Consider the following 24,537-nt stretch of genomic DNA (forward strand, 5'->3'; position numbering starts at 1 on the left):
CTCGTACGCACATCCACTCGGGCCAGCGTAAGCACAGGCAGGAGCGGCCGGGATTGAGGACGCCCCCGACGACGAGGTTGGGCCACCTGCTTGGGTTGACTGATGTCCAAATGGGCCGGCTTAAGGCGAGCCACTGACACAGTCTCGCGCCGGCCCCCTATGTCCAAAACGAATGTGGTAGGCCCAGTCTGCAGTACCCGGAAAGGGCCCTCGGAACGGCCGCTGCAGCGGTGTCTGGTGAGCGTCACAACGCAGGAACACGTACGGATAGTCCTGGAGAGCTGACGGGACGTGGGGATAAATCACCCCATGGTGAGACGTCGCGACAGGAGAGAGCGTGCCGATGACGTAGTAGAAACGGGTCTCGTCGACCGTGATCCCGCGGACATGGAACTGGGCCTCAGACTGCTGAAACCATACGTGCGGCTTGGAGCTCCAAAAGGTCGGTAGCTTCAGGGCGACCATGTTCAGCTGGGCCTGGTCGGCCAGAGCAGCGGGGAGCTGGTTGCCGTCTTGCATGTTGTGCTCCAAAATGACGAGTTTGGAGCGTCGGGGTCACTAATGTAGTGGGAGTGATCGGTTTTGCCCGAAATAAGGCTAGACGCCAGGTTAGTCCAGTCGGGATGCTTTATTAACATAAAGCATGCTGCCAGCACACTTGTTCACTCTCCTCTCTCTCCACAACCCCTGCTGGAGAAACCCCGTGGACTGCGCAGTGCCCAGACCCTGTCAGTCGCAGTGTCGAGGGTTCGGCCAATGAGTGGCCTAACTCTCAGGAGTTGCCACAATTGACTTGAAATTACCTCAAACTGCAGGTTAACATTCCATGACCCTTTCTAACCTTTTTTTTTCTAATTTTGCAGAATGGCCCCAAAATCATTGTTCAAAGCGACTTTTCAGTTGAGAAATTGGAGTAATGAATGCAGAGTAGATGATCATGCCTCTTCCCAAATTGAATTCTGGGACGTACAATTTTGCTTCCTCCCTTCATCCAAAAATGTCCCTTTGTCTCTTGTGCTTCCATCTCTACTGTGCTACCAAACAGTGCCAATGGCAAACTTGGATATAATCCTTTTGTTCTCCAGTAAAGAAGTTGGAGTGTTTCTTTGCTGTTATTTCCTTTCAGTCCTTCATAATCTAAAGTACACATAAGAAGCGGATGATTCCATCATGGAATACCAAAAATAAAATTAAAAAACTGTTTGTATACAGCTGCGGCTCCTGTGCAATCTTGTAGTGCTGATCTCTTTGTTGTTTGGCCATATGTTAGAAAGTAAGACTACTTTCCAGCATACTACATCAGCTGATTCACCCTTGAATTCTGGTAGCTGCACCATAGAACATAGAACATTTCAGAGCAGGAACTGGCCTTGGGCCTACAATGTTTGTGCCGGACATGATGCCAAGTGAAAATGAAGTCTGAACAAGGGTCTCGACCCGGAACGTCACCCATTCCTGGAGGTGTATGGCTTGGTAGAATGTTTAGAGCCAACATCAAAGGACAAAATGTCCAAGAAGGCTGGAACTGTGGATGCTGGAATCTTGAGCAAAACACAAAGTGCTGGTGTAACTTAGCAGGTCCGGCAGCATCTGTGGCAGGGAAAGAATAAGAAGGAAATGTAATTTGTTCATTCCCTTCACAGATACTGCTTATCCCACTGCATTGCTCCAGCACTTTGTGTTTTGCTCAAAGGAAGCTTCTGTCCAGAGTTTATCCCAGATGAAACGAGGGGAGTGCAGACAAACCCATCATTTGCTACCATCGCCTGGAAATGAGAGCCTTGCAAGGATATTTCACAGGATTGTTAAGAGTCGAACTTTGGGTTGGAAAAGAATTTCAGCCAAACCCAGTGAGGCAACCAGATTTCCTTCACTGAACACATTGGTGAACCAGACAAGTTTTTACAATGGTTTAATGGACGTCCTTAATTGGCGGCACGAGAGAAGGAAGATGCCACAATCTAGAGCAAAAAGCTTGTGACATCTGCCTTTTAGCAGATATAGGAAATAGAGGGATACAAACTAGGTTGGGTTGACTTAAAATGGCAGCATGGTTGTGTAGACATGGTGGGCCAAAGCTTCAGGTGGACTGAGTCCAGAAGTAGGGTCCATACTCAAAATGTTGTCTGTCCATTTCCCTCCTCAGATGCTGCCTGGGTCGCTGAGTTCATCCAGCAGCTTTCCTTTTTTGTTGACCCTTATTGGTGCCACATTATGTTTTGGAATGATTTAATTGAAACTGATTTCCTTAGCTGCCATTTTGGGATTTGAAATGTTATCTCCAGATCATTGATGAAGACTAGTGAGATTTTTATGTGCCAACATTTTTTTTATAGCCAAACTTGTGGCCTATTGCCCTGTTCTCCATCTAATTGGTAACTTTGAGTTCAAAGGAGAATTGCCCTAAAATGATTGGAAAGGGATCAATATTCTTGCATCTGTGGATTAAGTGATGAGTTCTCATCTCTAATACACCAAAGGGTGAGCAGACAGTCTCGTCGGTAACGTTTCTCTGGAATCCCAGAGGTTGTGGGAAGAGACCTGAAGTATATGAAATTATGAGAAGTATTGTTAAGGTAATTTTTGTGAATGTCAGAGACTAGAAGAGCATAGCTTTTATGTGAGAGGGGCAAAGTTTAAAGGAGATGTGCTGGGCAAGTTTTTTCTATATACATAGAATGGTGGGGGCCTGGAGACACCCTCAACGACACCATGCGGATCGTCACTGGCTGCCTACGCCCTACTCCGACGGATCTCCTGCCTTTGCTCGCAGGTATCGCACCCGCCAAGCTTCGCAGAGAGTTCTTCACTCATCAGCTGGTGTGCAAGGCCCCATCGGACGCCAAACATCCTTTGCACCACCTCACCCAGGATTCACAGCAACAGGGGCCTCAACGCCTGTCATCTCGTCACCCTTTCTCCCATCACACAGCGACCCTCTGTGGCTCTGGTTTCAACATACTAGGAGCAGGGAGAACAGACATCACGACCTCCTCAATTCACTGTCGCACCGAACACCACAGCCCCACCTGGCTCGGACGTGCCCCGCAATGAGTGGGTCGCCCTGAACCGGCTCCGCACAGGGGTCGGCCGGTTCAACGCCAACATGCATCATTGGGGATTGCGTTCATTAGCAGCCTGCATGTGTGGAGCGGACCAGCAAACAGCGCAGCACGGCATTTTCGACTGCACTGTCCTCCGCCCCCCTGGTGGAGGGGTAGACCTTACGGCCCTCGACAACAGCACATTGCACTGGCTACAACGCCTGGAGGGCGTCACATAATTTCGGCTGCCTCAAACGCGAAGAAAAAGATTTCTAATACATGGAGCTCCTCGGTCATTGTTTGGTTTGTTTCTGTGGCATTTACTTTTTTTTTAGCAAACTTGGTTTCCCTAAATCAATTGTACAGAATGGGCTTGATTTAATTGCCCATGTACTATGTTTCTCCATGTAACCATTACCTAACCATCAATAAACCAGTAGCAAAGTACAACACAGGACCAGGCCCTTCGGCCCACAATGTATGTGCCAAACATGATGCCATGTTAAACTAATCTCATCTTTCTGCACATGATTCATATACTTCCATTCCAGGCATAACAATGTACCTATCTAAAAGACTTTTAGATGCCACTATTACATCTACCTCCACCACCACCTCTGGCAGCATGTTCCAGGCCCCCACCATTCTATGTATATAGAAAAAACTTGCCCAGCACATCTATATACTAAAGCTCTCGTTTGTTATCTTGTTTATGACTGAACTTCAGCCAAAACGGTACACGATAGTGGGACAATTTTAGGCCCACCTTAATCATCATTGTCACTTTAGTGATAATGCAAGTAGTTTTATTGAAATCGGTCTGATATTTTTAAAGTTATTCACATTTTAAAGTTTAAAAGGAGGGGAGGGGAAGGGGAGGAGGGAAGGAGAGGGGAGTGGGCGAGAAGGGAGAGGGGAGTTGAGGAGAGAGGGGAGGGAGGGAGGACAGGGTGCTGCACCAATTCACATTTTAAAGTTAAATCTATATCCTAAGGAGGGAGAGGGGAGGGGTGGGAGGGAGGAAGGAGGATATGGGGGGGTTGAGGGGGATGGAGTGGGGGGATGGGGAAGGGGAAGGGGAGGAGAGGGGAGGAGAAGAGGGGAGGGGGAGGGGGGAGAGGGGAGGGGGGGAGGAGAGGGTGCTGCACCAATGCAGGAGAAGTTTGGGCCCAATGGGTCCACTTGGTCTAGTCTCCTTTAAACTTTGCCCCTCCCACCTAAAAGCTATGCTCCTCCAGTCTTTGACATTCCCAAAAATTACCCTAGCAATACCCCTCATAATTTCATATACTTCTATCAGGTCTCTTCCCACAACCTCTGGGATTCCAGAGAAACGTTATAGACGAGACTGCCTGCTCACCGTCTGTTCACCCACTGCTTTCCAACCCCTCCATTGCCTGGAGTATATCTCTCTGCATCACGAGCAGAGCCTGGGTTTGACATGGACATATTCCTGACAAGATGCTTGTTGAATTTGGACATGATACCAAAGGATTGCACAGCTGTAACACGCACCCATCAGTAGAGCAAGACTTCCAAAAAGCTGCTCTGTTACTTCAGATGTTTGTGTCAGTTTTTATTGGTAGGCACAGAAAAAAAAAGAAAATATTTGCAGAAGATAAAAATAAATCGGCATGAAAGACCCATTGATGATTGGAAGTACTGTTTGGTTATGGGCTCGGAAGCAGTTTCAATGCTTTGAACCAGCCAAGTGCTAAATATGTACCAAGTGCTCTTTCAGACCGGATTTGGACTTCTTCACTCATACATATCGTAACATGATCCTGTTAAGAATTCTCGTGTAATGCATTTTACTGCAATTCTTGACCTCTGTGTTAAAAGGGGCACAGTAATGAAGTAAAGTACTTACACATAGTTAATTATCACAGGAATTAATGGTAATAGAATTGTACAACATTAAAACATGCCTTTCTGCTCAACATGTCCAATCAGACCAGGTTTTATAACCGTGCTTGACACATTTGCCTCATTTGGCACATATCCCCTTAAATCTTTCCTATCCATGTTCTTGTCTAAATGTCTTTGAAACACTGCCATTGTACCCCTCTCTGCAGTTTCTGTCAGCTCATTCTGTTATCGCACCACACTCTGTGTGAAGAAATTACTCCATGGGTCTCTTTTAAATCCTCCTCTCTCACATTAAATCTATGTCCTCCAGTTGTCCTCTCCAACCCTGGGAAATAGACAGTGGCCAATCAGCTTATCCTTGCCTCTCTTGATTTTGTATACCTCTGTAAGGACGCTACTCAGCCTCCTGCACCCCAGGGAAAAAACATTCCGGCCTCTTCTTATAACTCAAGCTTTCAAGTCTTGGCAATGACACCAGGTTACTGACATCTTTCCAATAGCCAGACGAGCAGAACTGCACGCAATGCTCCAAATGTGGTTTCACAGCACTGGCGTTGAGTCCTGGTCCAAACTGTGATTACGTGCAAAAGTTAAGTTGAAACTCACTTGACATGAATATGAACAAGCTGTGGTCCCACTTAATATTTTATAGCAGCTGTTCTTGCTGAGCAATTAATTTAACTCTTGTTGTCTCATCATTGACATAGGTTTTAAAGATAGCTCACTCAAACTTAAACACTGCAACCACAAATATTGGGTGATATTCTCTCCATTACTTGAGCAAAAATTGACCATAGGCATCTTTACATTAAATACAGGTACTGATTTTGGGTTTGGACAACTGTGGATTTAAACTAACTTGCAATAAACCATTACGGAAAATGAATATTGTTTAGCGGGAGCGATCGGTTCAGCCCGAAATAAGGCTAGACGCCAGGTTAGTCCAGTCGGAATGGCTTTATTAATACAGCAAGCTGCCAACACACATGTTCACTCTCCTCTCTGTCCACAACCCCTGCTGGAGAAACCCCATGGACCGGGCAGTGCCCAGACCCTGTCAGTCTCGGTGCTGAGGGTTCGACCAAGGAGTGGCCTAACTCTCAGGAGTTGCCACAGGACCCCCCCCCCCCCCCCACAGAACCGAAGGCACGAAACGAACCGGCGGACGAACGAGGCGGCAGACCTCGTACGCACATCCACTCGGGCCAGCGTAAGCACAGGCGGGAGCGGCCGGGATTGAGGACGCCCCCGACAACGAGGTTGGGCCACCTGCTTGGGTTGACTGATGTCCAAATGGGCCAGCTTAAGGCGAGCCACTGACACAGTCTCGTGCCGGCCCCCTATGTCCAAAACTAATGTGGTAGGCCCAGTCTGCAGTACCCGGAAAGGGCCCTCAGAACGGCCGCTGCAGCGGTGTCTGGTGAGCGTCACAACGCAGGAACACGTACGGATAGTCCTGGAGAGCTGACGGGACGTGGGGATAAATCACCCCATGGTGAGACGTCGCGACAGGAGAGAGCGTGCCGATGACGTAGTAGAAACAGGTCTCATCGACCGTGATCCCGCGGACGTGGAACTGGGCCTCAGACTGCTGAAACCATACGTGTGGCTTGGAGCTCCAAAAGGTCGGTAGCTTCAGGGCGACCATGTTCAGCTGGGCCTGGTCGGCCAGAGCAGCGGGGAGCTGGTTGCCGTCTTGCATGTTGTGCTCCAAAATGACGAGTTTGGAGCGTCGGGGTCACCAATGTAGTGGGAGTGATCGGTTTTGCCCGAAATAAGGCTAGACGCCAGGTTAGTCCAGTCGGGATGCTTTATTAACATAAAGCATGCTGCCAGTACACTTGTTCACTCTCCTCTCTCTCCACAACCCCTGCTGGAGAAACCCTGTGGACTGCGCAGTGCCCAGACCCTGTCAGTCGCAGTGTCGAGGGTTCGGCCAAGGAGTGGCCTAACTCTCAGGAGTTGCCACAATTGACTTGAAATTACCTCAAACTGCAGGTTAACATTCCATGACCCTTTCTAACCTTTTTTTCTAATTTTGCAGAATGGCCCCAAAATCATTGTTCAAAGCGACTTTTCAGTTGAGAAATTGGAGTAAAGAATGCAGAGTAGATGACCATGCCTCTTCCCAAATTGAATTTTGCTTCCTCCCTTCATCCAAAAATGTCCCTTTGTCTCTTGTGCTTCCATCTCTACTGTGCCACCAAACAGTGCCAATGGCAAACTTGGATATAATCCTTTTGTTCTCCAGTAAAGAAGTTGGAGTGTTTCTTTGCTGTTATTTCCTTTCAGTCCTTCATAATCTAAAGTACACATAAGAAGCGGATGATTCCATCATGGAATCCCAAAAATAAAATTAAAAAACTGTTTGTATACAGCTGCGGCTCTTGTGCAATCTTATCGTGCTGATCTCTTTGTTGTTTGGCCATATGTTAGAAAGTAAGACTACTTTCCAGCATACTACATCAGCTGATTCACCCTTGAATTCTGGTAGCTGCACCATAGAACATAGAACATTTCAGAACAGTAACTGGCCTTGGGCCTACAATGTTTGTGCCGGACATGATGCCAAGTGAAAATGAAGTCTGAACAAGGGTCTCGACCCGGAACGTCACCCATTCCTTCTCTCCTGAGATGCAGCCTGACCCGCTGAGTTACTCCAGCATTTTGTGTCTACCTCCTAGTGAAACTGATCTCATCTCCCTGTACAAGATCCATATCTCTCTATTCCTTGCACTAAAAGCTATCTAAAAGCTGCTTAAGCGCCACTATTGTATCTCCTTTTAACACCAGGCCTGGCAAGGCATCCCAATGGCAATTCAAAAGTCATCGATACTGATCCCTGATAATGTAACATTGTGTTACTTATCCAGTAACAGATTACTTGCAGCCGAGCTTTAATAGATTTCACCATCACTTGTATCCAGTTCCAACAACAGCCCCATTCTGCGCTTGGAAAAGAAAGGATGATCTCATGACTTCACTATTGGAGCCTTTCATGGACACTCTTCATTTGGACTTCCTCCAACAGAAAGTAGCAGATGTGCATCTATTGAACACAAATTTTATCCACTCTTGTCAGCAGCTGGGAAGTGGAGAAGTCTGTGAAAGATTATGTTCACTCTTTAAAAATATAAAGGAAGAAAGGAACTAAAATATTCAGACTCGCATCAGTCTGAAGGGTCTCGACCCAAAACGTCACCTATACATTTTCTCCACTCAGTTACTCCAGCATTTTGTGTCTATCTTTGGTATAAACCAGCATCTGCAGTTCCTTTTTTATTACATATTATCTGTAACTTTCTCATTTCTCCATGTAATTCTCCATGTAATCCTCATACATGGAGGGAGGAGCCAGCGCTGCCGTCGCAGCTGCGGCTTGCCTACAGTCCGTCTGTCTTTTGTGTTTTTTGTTGGTTTTGTATGAATTGTAGTTTTAATATGGTGTAGTGTTTGTATGTTATGTGTGTGTGTGTGTGTGTGGGGGGGGGGTGGGGGGAACGAGAACTGTAAAATTCTCTCTCCCGAACGGAGACGCGACCTTTGTTTCTGTGTCGTGTCTCCGTTCCCGCTGCGGCCTACCATCGGCCATGCACCTGGGACCACCTGGGGCTCTGGTTTGCAGAGCCCGCGGCCCGGACTCGCCACCTGCGGCGCTGGCTGCCTGCGGATGCTGCGGGAGCGGCTGCGACTCATCTCCGGAGGCTCCGGCGCGGGCCGCGTGGATGTCGGAAGCCTGCAGGCCCCTGGATGGGGGCCGACATCGGGAGCAGCAGCAGCGGCAGAGGCAGCGTGTTCGCCCACCCCGAATCGCGGGGATTGGGTCGGCCCGCCGCGGACCTTTCACCGTCTGGCGCGGCCTGGAATAGGCCGCGGGAGTTTCACCACCCGGCGGGGGCTTCAATGTCGGGAGCCCCGACCGCCCCGACGTGGCAACGACAACAGCCTGACCGCGGGAGAAAACGGCAGGGGAAGAGAAAAGACATTGTGGCCTTGCATCACAGTGAGGAGGGACTGGAGGAGACTCACTGTGATGGATGTTTCTTTTTGTTTGGTGTTAGTTTGTGATTGTATGTGTTATTGCATTTTTATTGATTATTCTTATTGGTCTTATTGTTCAACTGCGGGTAATGTTTCATTTCACTACACATTTATGTGTATGTGACAAATAAACGACTATTGACTATTGATATTGACCCCTTATTTCCATCATCGGTGCCCTGCACCTTCAGATATCCTATTTCTGTACTTGAATGTATTTGCCTGACGTACACTGCCGTTTGCCAGCAAGAACCCAAATGCTTACAAGTGCTTGTTCCTGCAAATAATTTTAGAGAATGTCTTCAACAATCTAAATTCCAGATTGAATGGAACAACTCCTAATAAAAATGGAATCTAATTGCTGGCCAGCAAAGTAGTGCAGTGGTGGTGCTGCTGTCTTACTTTGCGAGAGTCCCTGGTTTGATCCTGATAATGGTGCGGTCTGTATGGAATTTGTATGTTCTCCTTTGACCGTATGGGTTTTCTCCTGATGCTCCCACACTCCTCCCACACTCTAAAGACGTACAGGTTTGTAGGTTAATTGGTTTCAGTAAAATTGTAAATTGTCCCTAGTGTGTAGGATAGTGTTTGTGTACGGCGTGATCGCTGGTCAGCACGGGCCTCGGTTGGCTCTTAGCTCTGTACTATATCTCTAAAGTATAAAGTAAAGCTTGTCCTTACAAAGATTCCTTTTCCATAGTCAAAGATTGGCTTCGCCACAGCAAATGTAATCAATTGTTGCACATTAAGATGACATGCGCTGTTTGTTTTCAGCTGTGCTGGCATGGTATCCTGAATGCATCCAGATTCTCGCCAAAATACCCCAAAGACAAATCTCCTTTTGTTATCCAATAAAACTATCCAAGTTGTTTTTTTTTGCCTGAGCTCTATGGCTACGAAATTATATCGGGGAAGCTATCTAAGTCTGTTTAGCTTTATTTATCACAAGGATATAATCAATCAAGAAAGCTTTCAAACTACATGTGTTCCAGCACAGGAGACATTGGAAAATTGGAGTAAAGAAATCTCGAGAGATCTTGAAACTAATTTGCTCATATTGTAGGAAAAACATGAATTTTATTCCATTGCACTTGTGTCCAGGAGATGGCAGGGAATTATAAAGGGAAGATATATCATCCATGTTTTAGCTATCTTGACTATTATTGAGTTGAATAAGGAGTTTTACAAAACCACAACTGCCTTCATTGTTGTCAAACTATGGTGGAATAATGATTTTAAACATTGTGCTAGGAGATTGAGGGGGGTCATTGTATTTGTAGGGTCAGTCTTGAGTGCCTTTGACTTCATCCTGTCCAGCTGCTTGTCATCAGCTTTTAAATAATGGTTCATGTTCTGTTACTAACAAAAAAATACAAAATGCTGAAGGGGCTCAGCGGGTCAAGCTGGGAGACATTAATACGTGACATTTTGAACCGGGACCCTTCCTCCATCTGAAGAAGGGTCTCGACCCGAAACATTACATATCCGTGCCTTCCAGTGAAACTGCTTGACCTGCTAAGTTACTCCAGCACTTTGTTTTCTTTTTGTAAACCAGCATCTGCAGTTCCTTGTGTCTATGTTCCTAACAGATGGTTGAGGAAAACCTTTGGCTATGATTGGCTGGCATCCATGTAATCTTGATGCTGGTGTTCAAAATCCTAAAACATTCTGAAGAATTCGATGGAAAAGAAAATCTGTTCAAACAAATTGTAGATATTAACCCAGAATAAACGAGTGTTCTCAACCATCTGGTCTGGTTCATTACCTGAGTGATTCATAGTATAGAATAGGGGTCTTTGATGCCCTCTGTAGCCCCCATGTGATCTCCTATTACTAAGCTGTGGTGCTCCAGACACATGGTCTTAAACCAATGCTTAATTCCATCACCTATTTACATACTTTGGTTAACCATGTCATCCGCTCAAATCCCTGTGAAAGTTGCAATGAAACATCTCTTCAGGTCAATTTGAGTCTCATGACTTTATTATTCTGAGTGCCCCCAAAGTTATTCCTTCTTTAACATCCATCCATCTATCAAGAAATATGTGTCTGTGTTGTATGTCAGAGGCAAATTAAAAATTGAAGGGGTATTTCAAAATTGAAGGATGAAAATTCAAATACAACTTTGATGGGATTTGTGTGGTGTAAGCAGCTGACATGGACTTCAACCATTTACAGAAGAAACCTCAGATAAATGTATCTTTTAAATAAAATCTGTTGCAGCGTCCATTCGACCGCAACCTTGCGACGGAGGGGAATAGACTAGCCACGTATTTAAATTATGTAAGTACCCATTAGTGCTCGCCCATAGTGCGGGCTCTTGGTGTGTGTGTGCATTCATTCTCATTTCGTTTTATAGAAAGATGAACAAGATGCTTTCAGAGAATTAGGCACTGGAAATCGCCTTGCTACTTTTTTAAATTACGTAAGTATATGAGATGGTCAATTGGGTAGGAAGGATGGTTGATAGTGGAATGGGTCAGCATGTAAGCCTTATTACCCTTTATTGCCCAACCTGCCGAGTTTACCTTTCTGATTTCTTGTGCTGTTCAACGTGAAAGGAGCCAAATGTGAGGACAATTTCTTTCTGTTTTGTGTTTGAACATATTGGAACATCTGGGTGCAGTGCTGAGAGAGAAAGCAGTCATACCAAGAGGAGTGCCTGTCCATATTTCTGTTAATCCATTTGAATGAGGAAAATTCATCCCATTGTGTTGCACGCAATTTAATTTAATTCCTCCCCTCCACCTCCTGCTTATTTTCCTCTGAAGCAACGTACTCTATGCATTCCAATATAAACGTATTCAAAGTATTATCTGTTCCTGTATTACTTTGTTTCATCTAATATTAATGGTAGTATTTTCTATGTTGTATTAATCTAGTACATAGTTGCGCATCCAATTTTCCCTGGCTAGCTTTCCAATGCCCATTGTGTGACTTGTCCATTTATGCATGTGTTTACAGCACTCTTCTCATTTCAGAGTACTTTACAAGTGGGGTAGGTAGATATCAAATCAAAAAGTTTTAAAAAAAGGATTTACCAGGCAGAGTAGGAATTCTAGGAATTTTTGAAAATCTCGGGAAAAGAAAATACCTGCAGTGGAGCAGAGTAAACAAGGATTGAGGGTCAAAGGAAGGTATGGAGCACCCTGCTGTTTCAGACCAGAAGGGATTTCCAGCACAGAATAGAGTATGGTTGTCAAAATACAATTTGTTTTAATTGCAATTTCAGTTGCAGTTGAAGCATTAAAATTTACATTGATGAGGGATGGGTTGTAATCATGAAGAAGACCTTTGTTCATGTTTCAGCAGCAGATGGGGTTCAGCGCATTTTCTACTCCCTCAGATTCATACACTCTTTTGAAGTGCTCACTGCGACTTGATCTTAACTATCCACCAATTGCATCTGCTTAGGACAGCAAACGATCAAAGGCATAATTGATATGTTTTACATCTGATAGTACGAGGGCTTCGGATTCTGCTCGGTACTAGCATGAATAGGTAGAATGGATATGAATTTCCATGGCTATTTGGTCTTCAGCTAATTCAGCAGCGATGGCTGCATGTTTGGGTACTAAGAGAGAATGCATGCTCACCTGCTTTGTTGGGCTGTATTTTCCTCCATCCTTCACTTACTTTAACTCGAAGGAAAAAGAGCTCCACTGCGATGGTTGACAAGTGCAGGGATCATGTTAGAACTCCATTCAGATCAGGGAATATGTATTAGTAATTCTGTTAATCAAATAAATGTGCCAATTGGTGTCAATACATGGATATATTAATATTGATAAATAATGAATTTTGTAAGTGGTTTACGTCCGGAATGCAGCCAGGCAGTATTATCAGTGGAAAGGACATTAATAATTCATTGAATTAACTTTGAATTGTTCCAGGCTCTCTGGTATCCGCATGCTTTCATTTTCATTGACCGATATTATTCTGAGAAAAAGTCCTTTCATTAATAAGTTACTTGTTATATATATATATACCAAACACTCAGGAAACTGAGTGTTTGGTGTATATATATAAAAATATTATCTTCGCCAATGCTTATTTAAACTTTCATATTTCAACAAAATTCAGTCTGTCATTGATCCAAAGCAACATTGTATACCATATCGCAAACTATGTGTTATAAGGTTTCACAGCTAATGCGCAAAATGTGCTATGCTGACTTTATTATACCATTATTGGATGTATAAAATTATGGATCGGATCCTTATATTGCGATATGCTAAATTGTATTTACTTGAGAGTAACTGCCTTAAGAAATAGACATTCTGTCTGCAGTTTTACCTCTGCTTATGCAAAGGCACAAAGAAGCCCACAGACATTGCATTGGCAAGGGATGGCATATTGCTGCTTGAGTGAACAGCAGGATAATGGTCTGGTGATCAAAGCAGAAAGTTTTTGTAAAGAGGAGTAGTGATGGCAGGTGGTACACATGGGAATAATGTTGAGGAGCTCAACACATAAGAGTGGACCGTGCTGTTCACCTGTGTGCGGGATGATTTGAGGTGTTTCTCAAGGTGAACAATAACATCCCAGCAGAGGACCCGGAACAAATGAACATGATGTAGAGATGTGGAAAGTGATCCTTTTTGCTGGTAGTAGGGTTGGAGGTGCATGAAACCGCAAGTCTATTATCGCCCAGAACTACGAAGGATGAAATGCTGATCTTGAAGGGACGTTCCAAGTTGAGCCCATGAGAAATTATTGAAAGAATTATTTTAAAGTCCAGAAACGTAATGGATGAGAAAATTGAAAGATTAGTGCTGGAGGGCGAAATGTATTTGAAGGTATGCGCTAATTTCATCGTGGGCATGTAAAGGACTGCAAAAGAAGGTGGTTTGAACTCCACCATGAACAAAGGAGAAGTTGATGGACCCAGAACAGAGAGGACAACCCAGGGAGTTGTGGCAGAACAATGTTTGTCCTGAAGTTTATTTATGCAAAATGACATTGGTTGACCTCAAGGAAGTTACCTAAAGAAGGATCCCAACACGAAACATCGCCTATCCATGTTCGCCTGACCCGCTGCGTTACTCCAGCATTTTCTGTTTGTTGCTCAGGAATCCAGCTTCTGCAGTTCCTTATCTCTACCTCTGTGGGATAATGCAAGCAATTGAAATTCTGGTGTCCTGACTGCAGAGAATCTCAGCAGGTTGTATTTATTGAATCTGAATATGAAAGAGCTGTGGAAATAATATTGGAGCAAAGCCAAGTTAGAAGAGAAGAGTGTATGAGAAGAGTCAGAAGATGGGTCCCGACTCAAAATGATCACCCATCTTTTTCTCCAGAGATGCTGCCTGACCCGCTGAGTCATTTCAGCACTTAGTATCTATCCAAGATATAAGAATTCGTTCTGAAGAAGGGTCTCGACCTGACACGTCACCTATCCATGTTCTCTAGACATGCTGCCTGACCTGCTGAGTTACTCCAACACATTTATCCATTTTTTGTAAACCAGCATCTGAAGTTTGTTGTTTCTACTATAGGAGTTTAAAAATAGCTTCCATATTTTTTCAACATAGGAGGAGGCCTCACAGATCATTAAGTCTGTGCTACATCACAGAGCAAACCTATTTCCTCAGTAATGTTTCTCTGTGATCTATTCTCTCCTCTGGTTATCCAGATTGTGGGCATTAAAATGAATGACACAAGGAAGAGTTGTAATCAAAGTCTCATCTTCCAGGTGGGCACAGGATGTAATCGTTATCTGTGTGGGACATCATCAGTGCCTGAGTAATTGAGAGGAGCATCTTTTCAGGAATTGGCTGAGGAACTAGCCTGAATTACATTGCAAGACTCCTATGTTAGAGTCATGGAGGTCTACAGCACAGAAGCCAGCCCTATGGGCTGTTGTTGACGCTGACCATCAACGACCCATGTACCCTAATCTGACATTAATCCCAATTATCATTCTTATTTTTTTATTTTTAATGTTTATTTTTTAAGTTTTAATTTAATTAATCACAGTGCATATAACAACAACAGTAAACCCCATCCCTCCCCTTCCCTACATAGTCATGAAAACAAACAAACAAAAACAAACAACTAAATAAATAAAAATAAATTAAAAAAAAAACATAACTACAATGTGACAAAAAAGACAAAAGCACAAAAACATGAGTCAAAGTAATTTTTACAAGTCAAATATTTCAGTATCATTCACAAGTCAATTATCATTCTTATTAACTGTCCCCTAATTTTAATACTCACCTTGGTACAATTTCTGGTAGCCAATTAACCCATCAAAGTGGCAAGTTTCACTTACTTTAGAGATACAGCATGGAAAAGGACCCTTTGGCCTACCGAGTCCACACCGACCATCGATCACCCGAGTTCTATATTATCTCATTTTTTGAATTCTTTACAAACGAGGGGCAATTCACAGAGGCCAATAAACCTACAAACCACCACATCTTTGTGATGTGGGTGGAAATCCAGGGCATCCTGAGGAAACCAGAGGGTCGCAAGGAGAATGAGCAAATTCCACATAGATAGCACCCAAGTTTGTAATCGAACCCGGGTCTCTGGCAGCAGCTCTACCAGCTAGGCCACAGTGCCAGAATGCAATTGAAGTCAAGGATGATCTCTTTACAGCTCTACATTTGCTTATTTGCTTATGCAAGTGGAACAGAGGGCCCGACCGATAAGATGTGTTAAATTCGAACCTGTGGGTTTCCTGGAAAAAGCAGGCTCCGTTCAGCACAGCTGCTGCCACTTTGAACTGCAGCAACCTGGTAATCAGCCCTCAAAGACATTCACACTAGTTCTATATTATCCCACTTTCTCATCCACTCCCTTAGGGGCAGTTTTACAGAGGGCCAATCAGCCTACAAACCCGCACGTCTTTGGGATGTTGGAGGACACCGGAGGAAACCCACACAAACCTGCAAACTCCATCTGGATATCTTCCGAGGTCAGGGTCGAACCCAGGTCTCTGTTGCTGAGAGGCAGTAACTGTGCCAGCTGCGCCTCTGTGCAGACCCAGTGTAGTTGTTTTGCACTGCTGGGCCTCTGGATGAATACAGGCAACAGAAACTCATTCTGAGGAGACTTATGATTTTTTGCTCTTCTATCCTAGTACTACTCATTATATCTCAGCCGACTATAGAAGTTGGGAGGTCATGTTGCAGTTATGTTAGATGCTGGTGAAGCCGCATTTAGAGTATTGTGTTCAGTTCTGAGCACCATGTTATAGGAAAGATGTTGTCAAGCTGTAAAAGGTGCAGAGAATATTTAGATGTTACCAGGACTCGAGGGTCTGAACTATAAGGAGAGGTTGAGCAGGCTGGGACTCCATTGCTTGGAGTGCAGGAAGATGAGGGGTGATCACATAGAGGTGTACAAAATCATGAGAGGAATAGATCAGTCTCTTACCTGGAGTAGGGGAATCAACAACCAGAGGACATGGGTTTATGGTGAGCGGGGAACGATTTAATAGGAACCTGAGGGGTAACTTTTTCATACAAAGGGTGGTGGGTGTTGCCGGAGGAGGTAATTAAGGCAGGTACTATCGCAACGCTTAAGAAACATTTGAATAGGTACAACGAAAGGACAGATTTTGAGATGGTATGGGCCAAATGCAGGCAGGTGGGACTAGCGTAGATGGGACATGTTGGTCGTTGCAGACTGGTTGGGATGAAGGGCCTTTTTCCACGTTGCATGGCTCCATGGTGTGATTGGAGATTACACTGGTGGGTGTAGCTAGCAAAGTACAGGGGAACCTTTTATCTCATGATCCATGACTCAGACAGTGCTGACGTTATCCAGCAGTGTAGACTTCGTCAGAGTGAAAGACTCAATTGTGCTTCTTGAAAACAACATTCACCGTCAGGAAATCCTTCATCTGATTTACATCAACCTGCATATTAAGGGAGTAGAAAACTTTCCTGTTCATAAGCAGAGCTGTGCTTTAACCCTTAAAGAGCACATGAGTGCAGTCAGTGGCTGCCTCCCTCACAAGAAGCCAGCAATTTCACAAATCAGAGTGCTTGAGTTGTCGCTTTTTCTTACGGAAATCGAAGTGGGTGAAATAGTTTCTCCAGGAATGCAGTGTCTCATGATCTCTCTGAAGGCAGGGAGAGCAGCAGATTGGGAGACCACTTGGAATGATCCTGCAGCGTGGAACTTTGGTGTCCATGAGACCTCGACCAACAAGGGGATAGCAGTCCAGGCCCAGACATAGTGGGCCGAAGGACCTGTTCCTGTGCTGTACTGTTCTATATTCTAAGAGCATGGTCATAGGGCTTCTAACAAAACTTTTCTCAACAAAAGTTTTGGAAAACGTGAGTCTGGCAGGACATTGTTCACCTGAGGAATTCAGGTAGAATGTGGTATCTCTTTAGATTCTGTGGAAGAAAGCTTGTTGTAGATGGGCAAGTCTTTGCCTCCTGTTATAAGTTCCTTCTGCCCATGCAAGTGGGTAGTCATGGTCATAGTGTCGGTGTGCTGTCCACGACATTACTACCTCGGCACTAACTTTTGTGGGTATCTTAGTAGCTATGTGCTGGAGACAAAGCTCACTGTTGCTTGTAATGTGCACTGTGTACCTTGGATGGTGTTGACCAGCCTGTAGTCGGTTCTGAAGCTACCCAGTTAGTTGACGTAAGGTAAACAGAGTATCTTTTTAAATTGCAAGGGACAAATCAGCCTGATGTGATCTGAAATTCTCTGAGCCTGTTCCCGAGCAGTTGTAATGTGGAAGCTGGTGTTTCATTCCTGTCAGTATGGGCAGAAATAGGCAATGCATGAAAAGTGCAGTCAATAGTTGTAACTCTGACACCAAAACTAGATCACGTCCACCACCATGCGGCACGGTGGCGCAGCGGTAGAGTTGCTGCCTTACAGCGAATGCAGCGCCGGAGACTCAGGTTCGATCCTGACTACAGGCGCCGTCTGTACGGAGTTTGTACGTTCTCCCCGTGACCTGCGTGGGTTTTCTCCGAGATCTTCGGTTTCCTCCCACACTCCAAAGACGTACAGGTATGTAGGTTAATTGACTGGGTAAATGTAAAAATTGTTCCTAGTGTGTGTAGGATAGTGTTAATGGGCGGGGATCGCTGGGCGGCGCGGACTCGGTGGGCTGAAGGGCCTGTTTCCGCGCTGTATCTCTAAATCTAAATACAGCACGGAAACTGTCCCTTTGGCCCACGGAATCCGCACCAACCCGCGATCCCCGCACACTAACGCTATCCTACACACACTAGGGGCAATTTACAATTATACAAAGCCAATCAATCGACAAACCTATACTTCCTTGGAGTGTGGGAGGAAACCAAGAGATTCCAGAGAAAACGCGCGCAGGTCACGGGGAGGACGTACAAACTCCGTACAGACAGTACCCATAGTCAGGATCAAACCCGGGTCTCTGGTGCTGTAAGGCAGCAGCTCTACCGCTGTGCCACCATGCTGCCCATTTTATGATTGAACAAACGTTTATGATTATGTAGAATTCCCAGCATTGAAACAGGCTACTTGACTAATCTAATCTTTTCCAGAGTCAATGCAATACTCAAACCCCTTCACATTCTCCTCTACCCATCTCCCTCTGGTATGTGCCACACCTTCTGTTAACTACACGAACCCTATCTTCCTAGACCAACAATGCTGAAGCAACACCTTTAAGAAGCAATCAGTTGCTTAGCATTTAATTGCTTATGAACAGATTTATACAAAGATACCAGCCTTAGTTGCTTTTCCTGGAAGTTGAATGTAACCACTTGAAAAATGCTGCGCTGATGCTTATTCTGCAGAAATATCAGAATGAGTGGTGTTGCCTTGGTCGTTTGTTAAAACCTATGGCTGGTTAAGGTACTGATTAAAATCAAGTTGCTGCAAATTTAGCAGCTCAGTCTGGTTTAAAGTTTGCTCATTCCTTAATCTGTATTTTCATGACTCATGTAACGGACCAAAAAGACACCCAGGCAGGTGGGTGCTTTGTGGAAAATTTCTTTCAGCAGGTGTTCGGACATTCTGTGAGGGGGGTCGTGGTCCATATTGATACCAATGATATAGGTACAAAGAGAAATTAGGTCCTGCAAAGAAAATGTAAGGAGTTAGGCAGTAAATTAAAGAATAGGTCTCCAGGTTGTAATCTCAGGATTACTATCCATGACACAAGGTACTAAGAGAAGAAATAGAAAGATAGCACAGTTCAATACGTAGCTAAGGGGCTGACCCAGGAGGGAGGACCAGATATATGGATTATTCAGCTCACTTCCAGAGCAAGTGGAGTGGCAGAGCAACGCAAATCAGAGCTGCAGGTCAGCAAATGGAGGGACTAATAAGAAGATAGAGGTTATGACAAGTAAGTCCAAAAGGAAGGACAGACAGGGGTCAGTTAATGAACCATGAGACTTTTCACCTCTGCCTCAGTTGTGATTTCCAGCCTTCTGGATAGTAACAGAGACTCAGCGAGTTCAGCCTCTTAGTGAATAGTGTATTCTGGTTTCATGGGGACATACTTTATTCGGAGAATTCAGTGACAGAGAAGCCTAATTGTCTAATTATGAGAGTGTTAATGGCAAATATGAACAAGACACAATGGCCAAGAGAAAGGGGGTTGCAAATGCCCTGAATAGGTGGTAAGATCCATGAAAGCAAATGGGGAGAAGGCATGTGATAACTGGTGTTTATTTGTGGCTTTGCTTGAGGTTTTCTACTGATTCTATTTCTGCATGTTTTGCTGTTATTTCTGATGACTTGCAAGATAACATAAAATATTATTTGTCATAAGCCATTTTAATTTTATTATTTTACACTATGCATGGGTTTGTTTATTAATGGTTGTGGCAACGTATTTAACCCTTCTTAAATGCAATTTTATATATTTATTTTGGTGCTGAACTGACATTCTGGCAATGGGACTAAAACGTCAAGCAGCGAATACAGGAAATGCACAGTCAGCATCTGAAAGAGAAAAATGGGCTGTTGCATTGACATCCTTCAACTGGTTAGCTCCAAGTTCCTTCATGAAATGACTAGGATTAATCCTAAAGCATAAAGGGGAGAATGGAGGGGCTCGTTACAGATTGTCAAGTGCTGACGTCCATTTGAGAGAATGTGCCATTTCCATGTGCAAATCCCTCCTGTTGTGAAATTATGACCAATCAAGTCAGAATGTCAGCTTGGCTCTGAATTGAATCACTGTTCAGTGCTAAAGAGGTGGCACAGTGGAGCAACTCTTAGTGCAGCTGCCACACAGCGACAGAGGCCCGATTTAATCCTAACCTGGAACTGTCTGTGTGGAATTTGCATGCTCTCTCTGTGACAGCATGGTTTCCTCTGGGTGCTTCAGTTGTGCCTCGTATGCCAAAGGCGTGTGTTTTTATAGGTTACTTGCTACTAGTGGGTAGAGAGAGGATGTGAAAGTGGTTTTATCATAGAACTAGTGTGAATGGGTGATCAATGGTCAGCATGGACACTGCCAAAAGGCCTGTTTCCAAGCAGTATCTTTCAATTAATCAGTCCTCGATCCCTCCCCCACCCATTGCACTAGCTTCTCGTTTTCAGCCTACAAACAGTAATATTATGACTGAAATCTGCACAATTAGATCTTGGATTGAGAAAGCTCCTTTGGTGTAGGAAGACATCTCAAGACATGAAAATTAACATTGGCAAAGGAAATATTCATTTCAGCTGACCGTGCAGGAACAGGGAAAGGTTTGAAAGAGTGATTATAAAGCTGATATCACCCATACACATGTAAAACTGGACTCTCTGGTTTTCAGATCTCAGCAAGTTGATACAAGAGAGGACCTAAGATAAATATGTTGTGGTCCCCAGAGGTAATGGTGCAGGAACAGGTTGAGAAGCCAAAGGGTTCTCTCCACACGGATGGAGGGATAAGGGTGGAATCTAGCACATACAACCCTACTCAGCTGGGTAACATGAACGAAGGAATACTTAAGGAACTGCATGCAGGAAGGTCAAGATAAATAGTGGGAAACTCAACATAGTCACAGGAACTAGTTTCTGAGTCTGACCTTCCCGTTGTCCCAGTCAGTGTCTGACTGGAGAGGATCAAACCTAAAACACAGCAGACAGGATTATTTCCACAACAGCCTGTCCTGTAATTTGGCTACAAATTCCATGCACATCCTTGAAGACTTGCCTTCTTTATTGCAGGACTGCCCATTTAAATCTTGTACATGTAACATTGTCCAACAAGATCTGTTTCCAGGGAGGATCAAAAGTAATGTTCCCTATTGAAGTGAATGGTCTCTCCTCATCCATCTGTTTTGTTGGTCGACTCTAACTAATCCTTATAAATCCGATTAAGATCATCTCCAGTTTGAACACGCAGAATAAACTCTTGCAATAAACAACTAACAAACAATTCTGAAGCTGACCAATCTCTATGTCTATACAGTATCTTCTGTTTTTTTTTTTAATGCTGTGCACTCATTCATTTTAATTATAAAAGTGCTTATTTACTCAGTTGGCAGATAAGTCAAGTCAAGTCAAGTCAATTTTATTTGTATAGCACATTTAAAAACAACCCACGTTGACCAAAGTGCTGTACATCTGATTAGGTTCCAATGGAAAAAAAAAAGAAACATACAGTAGCACGCAAACAGTTCACAGCGCCTCCTCAATGATCCTCAAACGCTAGGGAGTAGAAATAGGTTTTGAGCCTGGACTTAAAGGTGTTGATGGAGGGGGCAGTTCTGATGGGGAGAGGGATGCTGTTCCACAGTCTAGGAGCTGCAACCGCAAAAGCGCGGTCACCCCTGAGCTTAAGCCTAGACCGCGGGATAGTGAGTAGCCCCAAGTCGGCCGACCTGAGGGACCTGGAGTTAGAGAGGGGGGTTAGAAGATAAACTGTGACCCAGGCCATAATGCTCAAATAGCACATTTTCAAGTTTAAATTTTTATGTAACCCAAGAGGATTTAGTTTTTTCCCTTCAATACCTGAATTTAGTGTGGCTTAAACATAAACTGGGCCGTCTTCACAACATGATTATGAATATTCAAGGAATCTTCCCGAACAATGTCAGTGGAAGATGCATTAAAAATTGGGGTGTTGTTAAAGCCAATAAAACACTCCCAAATTCACCTTGACAACATTTTACTGCACATTAATGCCACCTTTCTGAGAGTTGGTCCACGAGCCTTTGTTTTCTCTTGCATGGAAAGTTTTTGTTAAGAAGGATTCAATGTAATGCAATGTCCGCCCAGCATTCAGGTACTTACTTTTCATCTCCCATGTGCAATTCCTAGAGCTGGTGCAAGAGCCTTTTGTTTTCTCCAAGCATTGAAAGTATTTGTGAAGAAGGATTCAATGCAAAGTGATGTCCGTCCAGCATTCAGATACTTACCTTTCAACTACCTTGTGCAATTCCTAGAGCTTTGTTTTCCAACAGTACTCCGTGGGATCTTTGCCAGATCCCAGTGACTCAGTGTACAAATTCTCTGTATCTGCTCCAATTCATCGTGCCACCCTCCACAAATATCCAATGTTTAGGGAAATGTCTGATTTCTTTTTATTGAGAGTTTTTTTATTGAATTCAACAAACCCCACCGAGATTGTGATATGTTACAGGTGAATTTATACAGTGCTTGCAGTATATTCTGTAGATTTTATTCATTTTTTAAATGGGGGTTAGGTGACTCGGACTTGCAGGCATGTTATTTCTCTGCTCACAGATGTGTACAATGGATAAACCAATTTAGAAGAATTTACTTACTGTGGAGAATGGGGAGAGCCAGAGGACCTGCTCTATGTAGATTTCCAAGAGCTGCATCAAAGAAAGGTGTTTGATGAAAATAAAAGATTATGATTTAAGAAGTATCATAGTGGTGTGGATAGAGGTTGACCAAGAGAATCAGAGTAAAGGCTTAAATAGGACTTTGTTCTGGTTGATGATATGTAATGAGTGGTGTGCCACAAAGATAAATCCTGTGGCCTCAACCTATTATTAATTTATGTTAATGTCTTGGATGAAGGCATTAGATGTATGGTTCCTAATCTTGCTGGTGACACAAAGTAGGAAAGTAAGTTGGGCAATTGGCATTTAAAGGCAATCAAGGGAATTGGGTAAGTTAAGTGAATGGGAAAACGTCTGGCAAATATAATGTGGAAAGTTTGAAATCATTCACGCCGGCCGGAAAAATGGAAAGAAAACATCTTATCTGAATGAAGAGAGGTTGTAGAGTTTCCTGGATGCAGAGTAATTTTGATGTCTTCATGCATGATTTGCAATAGACTAATATTGAGTTGCAGTAAGTTAGTAGAATTTTATTATTTATATTTAATTGGGGAATTGATTGAAATGTAAGGAGATTATATTTAAATTATACAGAGCATTAAATTATACTCTCATTTATGGATTACTTTGCATGGTATTGATTTCTTACTTTAAAGAAGAATGTTATTGCATGGGAATGTGCTCAGAGAAGGTTTACTTGACTGGGCCTGTTGACTTACGACGAAAGGTTGGAAAAGCTAAGCATGTATCCTTTGGAATTTAGAAGATACAACAGTGCCTTGATTGAATCATACAAGATTACGAGGGGACTTGACAGAGTGGATGTTTCCTTGCAGAAAATCTAGAACAAGGGATCAGAGTTTAAAACAATCTTCTAATGAAGATATGAAAGAGGTGATTGTTTTTTGTTGAAAAGTAGATACTTAAAATTTTTTATTAAATTAAACTTTATTCAGAATTTAAAAAAAATACAAAACAAACATTGTGCAAAAAAAACCTCTTCACACCATCTGTGTCTACACATCCAATGCATTGAGTAATGGTCACACCTATCTCCATACAAACCATCCTTGCCAGTCATGTGGCCCCTGGAGTGATATCCCTTCCCTTCATGGAGGAGTGTCCCCACCAGACTCTGCCTTTCAATGTCCAGCAGCGGAAGGACCTGTAGACCTACATGAAGCCTTTGCATTGGCTGCACTGAGCTTCATTGCGTCCCTCAGCACGTACTCCTGCAGTCTGCAAAGGGCCATTCGGCAACTTTCCCTGATGGATATCTCGCTCTGCTGGGAGATCAACAGGTTTCGGGCAAACCAAAGGTCATTGGGAAAAGACTGGAAGCCTTTATCTACTGGCTGCGTTGGTGTCAGTCAGCATACAATCGTCTTATTATTGATTGCATTTTTTTAAAAAATTAACCCAGTAACGGGACTGGAATGCAGTTGATGTCAAAACAATGCTGTCCGTTTATTAGTAAGGACCCGAGGCAAAGTTTTACTGAGGGATACGGTGTGACAAAATAAAAACAAGGTGTTGCAAGCCAATTAGCATCTGGAAGTGAACACTAGGGCAATTCTGCCAAGAGCCTGCAACCGAGAGTCAAAGACAGGTTGAAGGCCTTTTTACACTGAGGGGTTCAAAGGCAGAGGGTTGGTTTATCACTTTGAGTCAATTAGGCAGTGTTGGCACGTTACCTCTGTCTCGCCATCTGTTGCTTTCTATGTGTTATACACTTCTTGCAGGTCACTTTGTGACTGAGGGTACAGTCTGTGCAACTGCTGGGACGTATTGCATCAGCTGCATGCATTTAACATGAGAGTGAATGTCAAGCACAATTTCCATTATTCCAGCTGCATTAATTTAAC

At 43.8% G+C, this 24,537-nt stretch overlaps 1 protein-coding gene across 4 annotated transcripts in view; it reads left to right on the forward strand.

The window, feature by feature from the left end:
* p4ha2 (procollagen-proline, 2-oxoglutarate 4-dioxygenase (proline 4-hydroxylase), alpha polypeptide 2) overlaps positions 1–24,537 on the forward strand; it is a 110,677-nt gene that overhangs the window by 81,085 nt on the left and 5,055 nt on the right. For 2 of the 4 annotated variants that reach the window (XM_078411742.1, XM_078411741.1), the window contains exon 12: positions 11,314–11,379. The exons of 1 other annotated variant lie outside the window; for it this stretch is intronic. In XM_078411742.1, coding sequence (XP_078267868.1) covers positions 11,314–11,379 — 66 coding nt within the window. Of the gene's footprint in view, positions 1–11,177; positions 11,238–11,313; positions 11,380–24,537 lie in introns of all 4 variants that reach the window. One more of the 4 variants, XM_078411743.1, reaches the window with a different exon arrangement.

Source organism: Rhinoraja longicauda, chromosome 14 (genome assembly GCF_053455715.1).
Source record: "Rhinoraja longicauda isolate Sanriku21f chromosome 14, sRhiLon1.1, whole genome shotgun sequence".
NCBI classification, from domain to species: Eukaryota; Metazoa; Chordata; class Chondrichthyes; order Rajiformes; family Arhynchobatidae; genus Rhinoraja; species Rhinoraja longicauda.